The sequence below is a fragment of the Natator depressus genome, chromosome 3 (genome assembly GCF_965152275.1).
Source record: "Natator depressus isolate rNatDep1 chromosome 3, rNatDep2.hap1, whole genome shotgun sequence".
Classification (NCBI taxonomy): domain Eukaryota; kingdom Metazoa; phylum Chordata; order Testudines; family Cheloniidae; genus Natator; species Natator depressus.
The window spans coordinates 177,750,884-177,764,615 of record NC_134236.1 but is presented as its reverse complement, the minus strand read 5'-3'; the positions used below and the strand labels follow the sequence as shown (position 1 = coordinate 177,764,615).

General features: G+C 42.9%; 1 protein-coding gene across 1 annotated transcript in view; it reads right to left on the bottom strand.

Annotated features, from left to right (window-relative positions):
• The window catches only part of MSH2 (mutS homolog 2), a 100,906-nt gene that overhangs the window by 49,849 nt on the left and 37,325 nt on the right, over window positions 1-13,732 (bottom strand). The window contains exon 7 of the mRNA XM_074949395.1: window positions 1,681-1,880. Within this exon, the coding sequence (XP_074805496.1) occupies window positions 1,681-1,880 (200 nt within the window). The remainder of the gene's footprint in view (window positions 1-1,680; window positions 1,881-13,732) is intronic.

Here is a 13,732-nt window from a genome sequence, read left to right as displayed (position 1 = left end):
TTTCATACACATATTACTTGGAGAGTAATAGCTCAGATGCTTGTTTTTGGTTGCTTATTTTATTTTATTAAATGAGATATTCAAGCTAATTAAAGGAACTCCTAGGAAACTTTGCTTTCTGTCAACTGTTTTCTAAGATAAACTAAGATAGGACTCACAACTGATTTGTGGAATAATATACTGTGGTCTTAAATTTACCTAGAGAAGGATGTCCCCACCAGGGCAGACCCACTCAAAGGTGTAATCTCTGTTGAAAATTCTCTACAGAGAGACATACAGGAGAAATTGTAACTCTTCTGGACCCACTGTTTACTGCTTACTTGTGTTTTGGTTTTATTCCTTTCTTTATTAAAATACTCACTTAATAATTGTGAGCATTTTACTTGTCTTAGTCATGGTATCCCATAAGGCATGGTAAGACCTCCAGGAGATTAAAACAGTTGGGGCCACATCCCTTAACTGGCATCAATAGAGGCAATTAAGATTTGGCCCACTATTTCTCCTTTTTCCAGACTACAGATTTTTAGTAATTTGGGGGATAAAATTACTTGGTGTTCAGCATTTCTGAAAAACAAAACACCTCTTTCACCTCTACAGTATGCACAAATATACATATTACAAGGACTTTACAACCATTTTGTAAGGCCTTGTTCCGTAACAAGGACATTTTTAGTGAGATTCTGAGCCAAAACCTACCTTTATATATGGTAGTCTATATAATCAAATTTTAATTTTTTAGTAGCAATATGGATTTTCTACGCTCGTACAGAGGTTTACAATGGATTACATTTTACACTGCATGCTAGGCTCATATCTGGACGCCCATTTTCCACAATTGTGACAATATACCTTATTTTATGGTATTCTCCTTCCCTTTTCACACAGTACTACAATTTATCAAGAAAAAGAAACCTATTTTTGTTTATGGGTACTGAACACCTTCAGCTAAAATCAGATAGAAATACTCAATTTCATTTTTCTCTTATTCATTATGCCCTATAAGTAGCCATATTTTCTGCCTGAAGTAATAAAAGATTCCATTCTAATAAAAATCAGAGACTGCCTACCCAGCTGTTATTGCCTTAAGATGTGGGAAAGCTTTACCATGTTGCCTCACTAATTTTTAACAGAAAGCAGGAAAAAAAAAAAAAAAGTGTTACCAGTTATTCCACTAACATTTTCAGTTCCTGGGAAGCTGATTTTTGGATTGAAACACAGACTATTAAAGAGTTACTGCATTCTACAACTAAAATATTTCCTTCAAAAAAGTCAACAATAAATTAACTACAGTGTTACTTTCAAAGAAGAAAACTTACATTCTTTTATTTATTTTTAGATTTCAAGAGAGAATTCTAAAGACAGACTGGCTTATGGGATATTTCTCCCTAGCAGACAGGATTGAACTTTCCATCTTGGCTACCTATCAGTTATAAAGTGTTTTTGCAAAAGGGATACTACACCATTTGAGACATTTTATTTTCTATTCACTTGCTAAATTCATCTGAAAAGTATCTCTGATGTTCTAGAATTATAACACACTTCAAGTTCCCTTTCCAGTTTTACTCCATTCATCAAAACAGGCTACCACAGTCATCTTTTGAAATCCATTCTCTACTTCTTGCCAGTATCAGTATGTCACCAGACATAAAACATGTAAAAAAGAGGCGGGAGGCATGTTACCTTCATGTTTTTCCAGTGCTTGTACAACATTAGGTAGTTGGTTAATAGCTTGATACATTCGGTAACAGTCCTGCAGGGTTGCTACTTGTCTTTGAAATTTCTTGGCTAGCCGGTTGAGATCTGGAAAACGACGTAGAAGCTCTTCTTGAAGGCACTGCCGTAGCTCTGTGTCTACCACAAAGGCCTCAACCAAATTTAACCTACATAAAAGATCAAAAGAAGAATTATTGCAAATTGGCAAGCCTTTGTTATTAGTAGGTCATAATGGAAAGCTTTACTGAACTGCAAAAATGGAAGTGTAGAAGGCTCTTTTAGTTTAGTTACACCCAATACCAACACTCTTTTGGTGGCAGAAGAACTAGTGAAATTATGACATTACATAAGACAAGGCTAAGCAAGTGAGTTTTTTTTTTTTTAGTCCAAACTGCTTAAAAAAAAAAGTACAATTCAATATCTAGTAAATGTTTGAAAGAGGGGATCTCTTTAGAAGTTCAAACACCCTTGAACATAACAACAGTTTTTCATGTACATAAAAGGTCTTTACAACGAGAAGGAAAAAAAATTGTTCTCATTAACCTCTGAGGATAGGACAATCAGCAATGGGCTTAAATTGTAGCAACGGCGGTTTAGGTTGGACATCAGGAAAAACTTCCTGTCAGGGTGGTTAAGCAGTAGAATACATCGCCCAATGAGGTTGTAGAATCTCCATCATTGGATATTTTTAAGAGCAGGTTAGACAAACACCTGTCAGGGATGGCCTAGATAATACTTAGTCCTGCCATGAGGGCAGGGGACTGGACTAGATGACCTCTCATGGTCCCTTCCAGTCCTATGATTCCCCCTCTGCAACAAAGGTGAGAAAGCTCACAATACACCTGAGATCAACCCTTACTCCCACAAAAACACAAAAGTAGTCCTCCAGCAAAATTAGGGAAGACAAGACTTGCCATTCCTAATATTTCTAATAAGCAGGGGAAAAGCCACTTTGAGCACAAAACAAAACTTAAGCCTTCTTTATAAAACAAAGCAGTAAAACAAAGATACAATCCCCTTTTTGGAAAATCCTTTTCAGTTAAATTAAAATGGAGAGCAACTGGAAGATCATTACTAACTTCACCTTTGTAGTTTAATTACTCAACCAACGTTATTTACTTTCCCAAATTACTGTCAAAGATTTTACAGAACCTTAATCTGCAAAAGAGCTGGTTTTTTTGGCGATTTAATTTCATAATAGCTTAACTGCCTTCACATAAAAAGAATTTTAGTCTGACACACACTTTAACTGTGTAAAGTTAGTACGTCCACTGACAAGTCTGTTATTGTCACAGTAGTCTTCATTTACAGTGTGACCAATTAACATGTACTCATACAAGACCGTTGGAAAATCAGCAAGGTAACTAAGCGTTTTCCATCCTCTTATCAGCACAATATCTGGGAACAAGAAAATGAAATTCCAAAAACCAGCTCCTCCTCCTTTTTTCCCCCCCTTTTTGAAATTTTGTAAAAATATGTAAAATATTCTTAATGGGCTGTAAAGCCACAGTAGAGGTTCTGCCATCTTCATGACAAGTGATGCAGTACTGAGTTATATTTTTCTACACAAGGTAATATAGTATCTATGAGTTCCTTTTGAGAATAGTTTTTACTGTAGTACTTGTCACTCCCCGTTGACATCTTTCCATACTTTGCACATTCTTGCATTTGCAATGAAAAAAAACCTATTTTTCCTCCCTGTACACTGAACTATTCATTGGTCACATTAATAATGTTAGGTATAATTCTTTGCTCTAATATGTTGAGCTATGTAACGTTTTATTTATAATTACATAAGAGGAGAGAGTTGAACTACTTATAGGGACCCGCTATTGAAACATAACACAGCTGTCCTAGCTTCTTGTTAAATCATATCAACATGTAAGTGGCCAGCGACTAGACTTCAACATTAGTACTGCTTTAGGAGGCACGTGGGAGGAGAAAGGAACAGAACTTTCACTGTATTACTGCTATTGCTTTGCAGGCTTGCAACAGACTATAATGGTTTGAATTACACATTAATAGATATCTTTGCAGCTAGCAGTATTAGAAACGTCACTTTCTTAAATAAAGCTTAGCTTCTCCAGCAAGAGCTGCTGGAAAACCCCAGGTCCAGGGAATATAGGTGTTTACTAGGGCTGTCGATTAATCGCAGTTAACTCACGCGATTAACTCAAAAAATTAATCATGATTAATCACACTGTTAAACAATAGAATACCAATTGAAATGTATTAAATATTTTTGGCTGTTTTTCTACATTTTCAAATGTATCGATTTCAATTGTACACTTTGTATTCTGTGTTGTAGGGCCCACTTTATATTTATTACAAATAGTTGCCCTGTAAAAATGATAAAAGAAATACGATTTTTCAATTCACCTCATACAAGTACTGTAGTGGAATCTCTCTGTCATGAAAGTGTAACTTACAAATATAGGGGTTTTTTGTTACATAACTGCACTCAGAAACAAAACAATGTAAAACTTTAGAGCCTACAACTCCACTCAGTCCTACTTCTTGTTCAACCAATCGCTAAGAGAAACACATTTGTTTATATTTACCGGAGATAATGCTGCCCACTTAATTACAATGTCAGCTGAAAGTGAGAACAGGCATTCGCATGGCACTATTGTAGCTGGCGTTGCAAGATATTTATGTCCCAGATGAGCTAAAGATTCGTAAGTTTCACGTGCTTCAGCCATCGTTCCAGAGGTCATGCTTCCATGTGGAAGACACTCGTTAAAAAAATGTGTTAATTAAATTTGTGATTGAACTCCTTTGGGGAGAACTGTGTGTGTCCTGCTCTGTTTTACCTGCATTCTATCATATATTTCATGTTATAGCAGTCTCGGATGATGACGCAGCACATGTTGTTAGTTTTAAGAACACTTTCACTACAAATTTGACAAAATGCAAAGAAGATATCAATGTGAGATTTCTAAACATAGCTACAGTACTTGACCCAGGATTTAAGAATTTGAAGTGCCATCCAAAATCTGAGAGGGACGAGGTATGGAGCATGCTTTCAGAAGTCTTAGGGTATGTCTATACTACCCGCCGGATCAGTGGGCAGCGATTGATCCAGCAGGGGTCGATTTATAGCATCTAGTCTAGACACGATAAATCGACCCCCGAGTGCTCTCCCGTCAACTCCTGTACTCCACTGCCACGAGAGGAGCAGGCGGAGTCAACAGGAGAGCGGCAGCAGTCGACTCACCGCAGTGAAGACACTGCGGTGGGTAAGTCTAAGTACGTAGACTTCAGCTACGTTATTCACATAGCTGAAGTTGCGTAACTTAGATCGATCCCCCCAGTGTAGACCAGGGCTATGAAGAGCAACACCCCGATGCAGAAACTACAGAATCCAAACCACCAAAAAAGAAAATCAGCCTTCTGCTGGTGGCATCTGACTCAGATGATGAAAATGAACATGTGTCAGTTCACACTGCTTTGGATTGTTATTGAGCAGAACCCATCATCAGCATGGATGCATGTCCTCTGGAATGGTGGTTGAAGCATGAAGGGACATATGAATCTTTAGCGCATTTAGCATGTAAATATCTTGTGATGCCAGCTACAGTGTCATGCGAACACCTGTTCTCGCTTTCAGGTCACACTGTAAAGAAGAAGCAGGCAGCATTATCTCTGAGTGATTGGCTGAACAAGAAGTAGGACTGACTGGACTTGTAGGCTCTAAAGTTTTACATTGTTTTATTGAATGCAGGGTATTTTTGTACATAATTCTACATTTGTAAGTTCAGCTTTCATGATAAAGAGATTGCACTACAGTATTTGTAGTAGGTGAACTGAAAAATACAATTTATTTTGTTTTTACAGTGCAAATATGTCATCAACAATAAATATAAAGTGAGGACTGTACACTTTGTATTCTGTGTGGTAACTGAAATCAATATATTTGAAAATGTAGAAAACATCCAAAAATATGTAAATAAATGGTATTCTATCATTGCTTAACAGCATGATTAATCATGCAATTAATTGCGATTAACTTTTTTAATCGCATGATTAATATTTATCACTTGACATCGCTAATTTTTATATTTGAAGATTTCAATGCAGATATTTGTGTGCTGTACGAAGCGTTCTATCCAGAGTGTTCCTATAAAGCCAAAGTGTTATACTGAACAAAATGAACGAGCCATTTTAAGGAATACATCTTAATCTTCATTTCTATTTCTTGACTCAGCTATTACTCTTCATAAATTTGCAATGACTTAAGATCTAGGCCACTAGATTTTAAATGAGGACAAGCTCTTAGATATCCTGGAAAGGGGTGTGTCGGGGGAAGTTCGTTCACGTCTTTTATTTAGAAATAAACCAGTTAATTACATGGTCATTTCCCCCCCACCCACCCACCCACCCACCCAAGTTAAAAACTGAAGCACATAGCCAGAGACAGTGGGAAGTAGACTGGGAGCCATTAAGGTCTCTCTGTTAAATCTGTCACTACTCTAAGAATTAACCTGACTTGCTATAACAGGGTCGGGCAAACTTTTTGGCCTGCATCGGGTTTCAAAAATTGTATGGAGGACCAGTTGGGCAGGGGGGTGTGGGCCAGCCCTCCCCCTTATCCCCCCCCTCGCTTCTCACCCCCTGACAGCCCCCCCAGGGACTCCTGCCCCATCCAGCCCCCCTGTTCCCTGACAGGCGGCCCTCCCCCAACCGGGGACCCCTGCCCCATCCAACCACCCCTTCTCTCTGTCCCCTGACCGCCCCTAGAACCTCTGCCCCGACCCCCCCCCCCCGCCCCATCCAATCCCTCCTCTCATTCCTGACTGCCCCCCTGGGACTCCTGCACCCATTCTGCCCCCCCTTCTCCCTGTCCCCTGACTGCCCCCCCCAGGACTCCTGCACCCATTCTGCCCCCCCGGGACTCCTGCCCGCCCTCCACCACCCCATTCTGCCCCCCCTCCTTCCTGACTGACCCCCCAGGGACCCCTGCCCCCATGCAACCCCCCTAATCCCCACCCTCTGACTGCCCCAACCCCTGTCCATTCCCTGACCACCCCTCCCCCTGAACTCCCATGACCTTTATCCAACCTGCCCTGCTCCCTTACCATGCAGCACAGAGCACTGGATCAGGCTGGGCTCTGCAGCCCCACTGCGCCACCCAGAGCATTGCACCGGCGGTGCAGTGAGTGAGGCTGCAGGGGAGGGCCCGGGGGCTCAGGGGCCGGGCAGGAGTGGCCCACAGACCGTAGTTTGCCCACCTCTGTGCTATAATGATAAAGTTTGAGTAGACAGAACTCAAAACAAACATTTTCATATGCATTAATCTGGAAGCTGTCTCAGCTTTAGCTTAATGCTGAGCTTTTCTTCGTAAAAACCACCGTTAAGGATACAAGTGAGGGTATGAGATGTATACATTAATCTGTCCTTTTACAAGAGGTAAAAAATTCCTGCTTAAGTCAAAACTGAAAACTAATTTGGCTATTTTATCCTACAGTGTCACAAGTGAAAACATGCCCATGTTATAAACCACTACACAATGCTACATGACTTTTCTCCTACTTGAATTACTCTTCGGAACATAGGATACCCCAGACTGGATCAGACCAAAGCTCCATGTAGGCCAATATCCTGTCTGATACCGGCTAATACAGATATTAAACAGCAGGGGTGGGCAACCTGTGGCTCCGGAGATGCATGCGGCTCTTCAGAAGTTAATATACGGCTCCTTGCATAGGCACCAACTCCAGGGCTGGAGCTACAGGTGCCGACTTTCCAATGCTTTACTGTTCAACCCCTGCCTCTGCCACAGAACCTGCCCCCACTTCAGCTCTTTCCCCAAGGCCCTGTCCCTTCCCACCCCTTTCTCCCGAGCCTGCCACGCCCTCACTCTTCTCCTTACCCCCCAGAGCCTTCTGAATGCTGCGGGAGGCACAGGGATGGAGGGGAGGTGCTGATCAGCGGGGCAGCTGGCAGGCAGGGTGGGGGGAACTGCTGACATAATACTGTGGCTCTTTGACAATGTACACTGGCAAATTCTGGCTCCTTCTCAAGCACAGATTGGCCACCCCTGCTAAAGAGCATGATGTAAGAACCCCATAGTAGGCAGATCTGCCCCCTACATTAGGTCTTATCTTCGTCTCCAGCAACTGGTGTAAGTACAGGGAGGTTCCCCTGCTGTCACCTCTATCGGAGGGGCAAAGGGTGGCCTTGATTCCCTACTACTATTCCCAGGGGAAAGAAGGGATCCCCATGCTGCTGCCCCAGCCTCTTGGAAAAGCAGGGAGGGGAAATTCTGCCACTGTTACTCCTAATGGAGGCAGGGCCATTGCATGGGGGCAGGTGTGTCTAGGGTCTTGGATTGCCTCAATCTGCTCCTGGGTAAAGACCAAACAGTGTACATCCAAAAGAGCAGCACTGCCCCCACACAAAGGTTCCACAGCCAACATTTTTAAGTGAAAATTTCTGGATTTCAATAAAGATCTACATTTTAGGATAGATTGTTCAAGTGGATGGACATTACTCTGATCCAGATGAGAACACAGTGTTCAGGCACACTGGAAAAGTGGAAAGTAGGACATATTGTCTCCCACTAAGGGTATGCCTACATTACAAAATTAAGTCAACTTAAGTTATGTCGGCATACAGCTGCCACAGTAATTCAGTCAGTTGTGCATGTCCACACTACACTCCTTGTGTCAGCAGTGTGCTTTCTCATTAGCAGTGCTTGCATCAATGCAGAGAGCAGTGCCCTGTGGGTAGATATCCCACTGTGCAACTCACCACAATCTAGCGCAGGATGTTTTGGGAAGTGTTTGCAATGCCTCCTGGGGGCAGAACATTCATGCAGGGGTGACTGGGAATGGCATGAATGACCCATGATGCACTTTTTCCCTTCCCTAAGTTTATCTACACCCCATAATATTTCATGCCTCTTTTCAAAAGCCGACCAAACGTGCACATCTGCCATCCCTAGAGAAGCACAGATCCTGCACAGCTCTACACTATTGTGGTGAGCATTGAGAACACAATGCACCTCATCCTGCAGCATTTCCAGAGCCGCTATGCAGAATATGACAATTCCTTTCAAGTAGCCTTGCTGGAAGCCATGGAAAGAAACAATTCCTGGTTGCTGCTGGCAATCGCAGAGCAGCTGAAAATGGTGGCGCACCGGTTCTGATCTTGAGAAACAAGCATTGACTGATGGGATCCCATTGTGGAGCATGTATGGAATGAGGACCAGTGGCTGCAGAACTTTCAGTTGTGCAAGGCCACTTTCCTGGAGCTGTGTGCAGAACTCGCCCCAGCCCTCAAGTGCAGAGACACCAAAATGAGAGCTGCCCTGATGGTGGAGAAGCAAGTGGTGATTGCTCTGTGGAAGCTTGTGATGCCAGCCTTATCAATCAGTTGACAATCAATTTGGCATTGCGACATCCACCATGGGGATTGCTGTGACACAAGTATGCAGAGCCATTAATTGCCTTCTGCTAAGAAGGCCTGTGACTCTGGGCAACATGCAAGACATAGTGGATGGTTTTGCCATGATGGGATTCCCAAACTGCAGTGGGGTGACAGATGGCATGCATATCTCTATCTTGGCACCAGACCACCTTGCCACCGCGTACATCAACAGAAAGGGCTACTTTTCTATGGTGTTGAAAGCACTGGTGGATCACGGGGGACATTTTACAGACAAACGCAGGATGGTCCAGGAAGGTGCATGACACACATCTTTAAGAACATGTTCAGAAAGCCACAAGCAGGGACTGACTTTCTGGACCACAAAAATCACCACTGGAGATGTTGAAATGCAAATAATGATCCTGGGAGAGACAGCCTACCCCTTACTCCCATGGCTCATGAAGCCAGACACCTCGAGAGCAGCAAGGAGCACTTCAACATCAGGTTCAGCAGGTGCAGAATGACTGTTGAAAGTGCCTTTGGCCATTTGAAAAGGCACTGGTGCAATCTACTCACCAAGTTACACCTCAGTAAAAATAAATAAATATATATATATCCATCCCTATAGTTATGGCTGCCTGCTGTGCACTTCATAATATCTGTGAAGCAAAGCGGGAGAAGTTTCCGCTGACATGGAGGCCGGAGGCGGATTGGCTGGCCACAGATTTTGAGCAGCCAGATACCATGGCTACAAGGAGAGCTCAACAGCGGAGCTATATGGCTCAGCGAGGCGTTTAATAATAAGCCACAGCTGATTTTCTGTGTTGTGCATGCCAATGTGTTTTTAGCACGCTGGTCTGAACCTTGCTGTGAGTGCAGTGTGTGTAGTAATATAACCTTGCAAATGCACCTATTGCTATTGACTCCGAATCTCTCACACACACCCCCTTTCTCCCTGTGCTTTGAATAAAAACTCAATTTCAATAAATGGACTTTTAGTGCAAATACATGCAAACAAATATATGTACAACAGAAAAACTTTACAAATACAAATGTGCTTTCCTATTCCAAGTTCATTTCTCTTTTACAAACACACACACACACACACACACACACCTTGCCTGTCACAGATCAGTGTATGTGTGGCTGTGATAGTCTGTACTCTCCCCCGGGGTGGAATGGTTGAAATAGGGTACCAGCCCCTGACACGACAGAGAGAGAGAGTGTGTGTGTGTGTGTGTGTGTGGGGGGGGGGGAATAGGATGGTGCTGGAATACAGTTTGACAGGCTGTAGAGGGAGGTGAGCTTGAATTTTTTTGCACCTGAAGCTCAACCAGACTCCTCAGCATGTCTGTTTGCTTTTTCAGAAGCACTATCATCTCCTGCTGCACATCACTCCTTCTTCTGAGCTTTTCTTCTGTCCTCAGTGTCCCTGTCTATTTCATCAGTGTGATCCTCCACACCCTATGCTCAGTGTCCGCTGCTCCAGAGACTTGTCGTCCCGAGTTCTCTTCTTATCTGGCTCAGTCACTTCACTAGTGTTGAAGGAGAGGGGAAGGCCACATTTGCAGCTGCAAAAGAGAATGCACAGAGGTGCCATTGTGAGTACATAGTCAAGGTATATGGAAGACCTGCTATACTGAAATCACTCTCTAATCCATGCAAGTTTAAAGCAGTACATTTTCACTTTGACCAGGTATTCACAGAGTGTGATGGCTATCCCTGCCATGGTGAGTATGGTGCCGGGGTGGAGGGGGGAGCAGCCACAAGAGCACTAGTGTTCGAGGTTCAGGCAACTGAACTGATTACTGGCACCATTCCCCACAGGCTGATGTAACTTTCGCTGATCTCACTCCTGAGGGTAATGGAGGCAGAAAGGGAACAGCTGCTGCACATGTCCAGTTTCAGACCAGGTCTGTATGCTGCTAGCCTGTGCGCTGCAATGATGCCTGCCAAATTAATTGCTGAGTGGCACGGGAAAATGTCCTACCGCAGTGGCAGAAATAAGGCAGCCTTCCACAGAACCTTTGGCAATGGAATGCTGAGTACCTCCAGGGAAGTCTCCTTAAGATCTCTATGGAGGATTCAGGAGACATCACGGTGCACACAAAAAATATTTCACAGGGCCACCTCTGCCTAATTGTGCCAGACAATGAGAAGCAGGTAACCAGCGGAGGTAGACTGGCTATTTCACTACCTCTTATAATAAATAAATAAACTAGTAAATGAGAAGATGTGTCCCCGAAATATCAGTGCAAACCACGTACTTACCAGAAGTTCCTTCCCTGGCATCATGCTCGCCCATGCTGGAGTGTTGCAACTAACTGGACTGCTCTGGGGTTAAGAACAGCTCCTGGCTTGCCATGACACTGGATTCCCTGGTCACCTCTCCCCCATTCGTGTCCTCAGGTTTGAGTGTGGTGGCCCGTGATTCTGACTCCTCCGACGTATCCACAGAGGTCTTGGGAGTGGTGGCGGGATCACCACAGAGGATAGCATGTAACTCCTTGTAACAACGGCATGTCTGCAGCACCATACCAGAGCGACTGCTTGCCTCCCTGGCCTTCTGACATGCCGGCTGCAGCTCCCTGGCTTTCATGTTGCACTGCTGCGGGTCCCTCTTGTAGCCCTTCTCCCCCATGCGCCAAGCGATCTGCTCGTAGATGTCCACATTTCTACAACTGAATCTGAATTGTGCCTGCACAGCCTCTTCTCCCCACCGACCCAGAAGATCCACCACTTCCGGTACGCTCCAGGCAGGTTCGCATTTGGAGCTTGTAGCTGGCATGCTCGACAGTTACTAGGTGAGCTCTCCATGTTGAACAAACAGTACATGGAATTTTAAAAATGTGTACGCCTTAAAAGGGATGGGGCTTGTTTCTGCACACTTGGCCGCTGGGCAGCAGAGCTCAAAGCAGTGAGCAGAGTGGTCACAATGGAGCATTGTGGGAAGCCTCCTGAAGGCCACTTAAGTCGATGCAAGCAACGCAGTGTCTTCACAACCACTGCGGTGATCTATCTATGTTGACTTAAGCATTAAGTGGTGGTAAGTCGATGTAGCAGGAGACTTACATCAGCGGGAGAAACATTGTAGTGTAGATGCTGAAGTCTTTAAACCATGATTTGAGGACTTCAATAGCTCAGACATAGGTTAGGGGTTTATTACAGGAGTGGGGGCGGGGGGTGAGATTCTGTGGCCTGCATTGTGCAGGAGGTCGGACTAGACTATCATAATGGTCCCTTCTGACCTTAAAAAGTCTATGACTATGACTATCATTAGGTTGCCATAAACCACTTTGTGTTGACCTAACTTTGTAGTGCAGACCAGACCTCAGAGGGGGAGGGCAGGTGAAAGCATGCTTCTCACCACAGAACTGGGGAAACAATTTTGATTTAACAGGAAAAGGTACTAAACAGAGAATTCACGTCCTGCATTGGTACCTAGCTCGTGGTTTATTTGCCTTTAGTAAAAAAACCAGAAGAATGTTTTTTTGTTTGTTTTTTAAATACAACCTTCAAGTCACATTAGTCCATAACCTTAACTAAGGAAAACTGAAGTCAGTCATTCTCCCTGAATTTAGAAAGGGCTTTCAGCACCATTCTTTCACAGTTTTTTCCTCTCACTAGTCCAAACTAATTCTTTCTATTTTGAATATCAGTAGGTACTAATCTTGTAGATCTCTAAAGGAAATCAGTATCTCCATTTTTTTGGCACAACTCAACTGCTACCATTTCACCCCTGTTCCTACAAACCACCACTCTGATGTACCACTACAAAATCATGACTAATTTAAACACAGAACACCATGAAAAGACATGATGAATTCAATATGCTTATTTCCATGTCTTGTCTCTATTGAGAGGAGGTCTGCAAGCTTCTCCCTACACACACAGATTGCTTCCTCTGTTGCTATGCCAACGGGCCTTTTTTAATTACAATGTTGATGGTATCAGACTCAATCCTGACGTAACCGGCATACCTTTCAACCTTTCAACACAATTTCTAAGCTTTTACAGTTTGATATAAGGTTTCTTAAGTTGACAAGAAAGCATTAAGCAAGACTGATATGTATGCAAACCAAATTACAGAATCACAAGGTTAAAAAGACTGCCTTACAGAAATAAAGACATATCTGTAGTAATAGATACTGTGGTTTTCTGCGTGAATGTAAAAAGCAGCACGTGTGGAAGTGTCTGGTAAAAAAATGCCCAATGGTCATTAATAGGCTTGACCAGGGTAGATAAAAACTGGTGATTTAAAAAAAGAAAATCACATCAGATTTTTTAAAGTAAAAGTCTGATTTAAATTTAACTCTTTAAAAAATAAGCCTATTTAAAATTATATTTGAAATTATGGCAACCTATGTTAAGACCTAAATTATAATCTATTCAAACAATTTTAACACATCAAAAATAAGCCATACGTGTTTGCTGCTAAGGTCTGAAGAAAGTCAAACCACTGAACTTTTTGAGGTCACTGGCCAAGCAGATAGAGCTCAGGTTTTTTGAAGTGTTCGATAGTAGTAGCCTCTTTTGCAGGTGTAAAGGGAATATTTTCTTCATTGCAATGTATTCAACTAGCTTAAAGATTAGTTCATTCAAAGCTAAGAAGGCAATAGGATAATATCTTTAAATACAGGACTGGCAT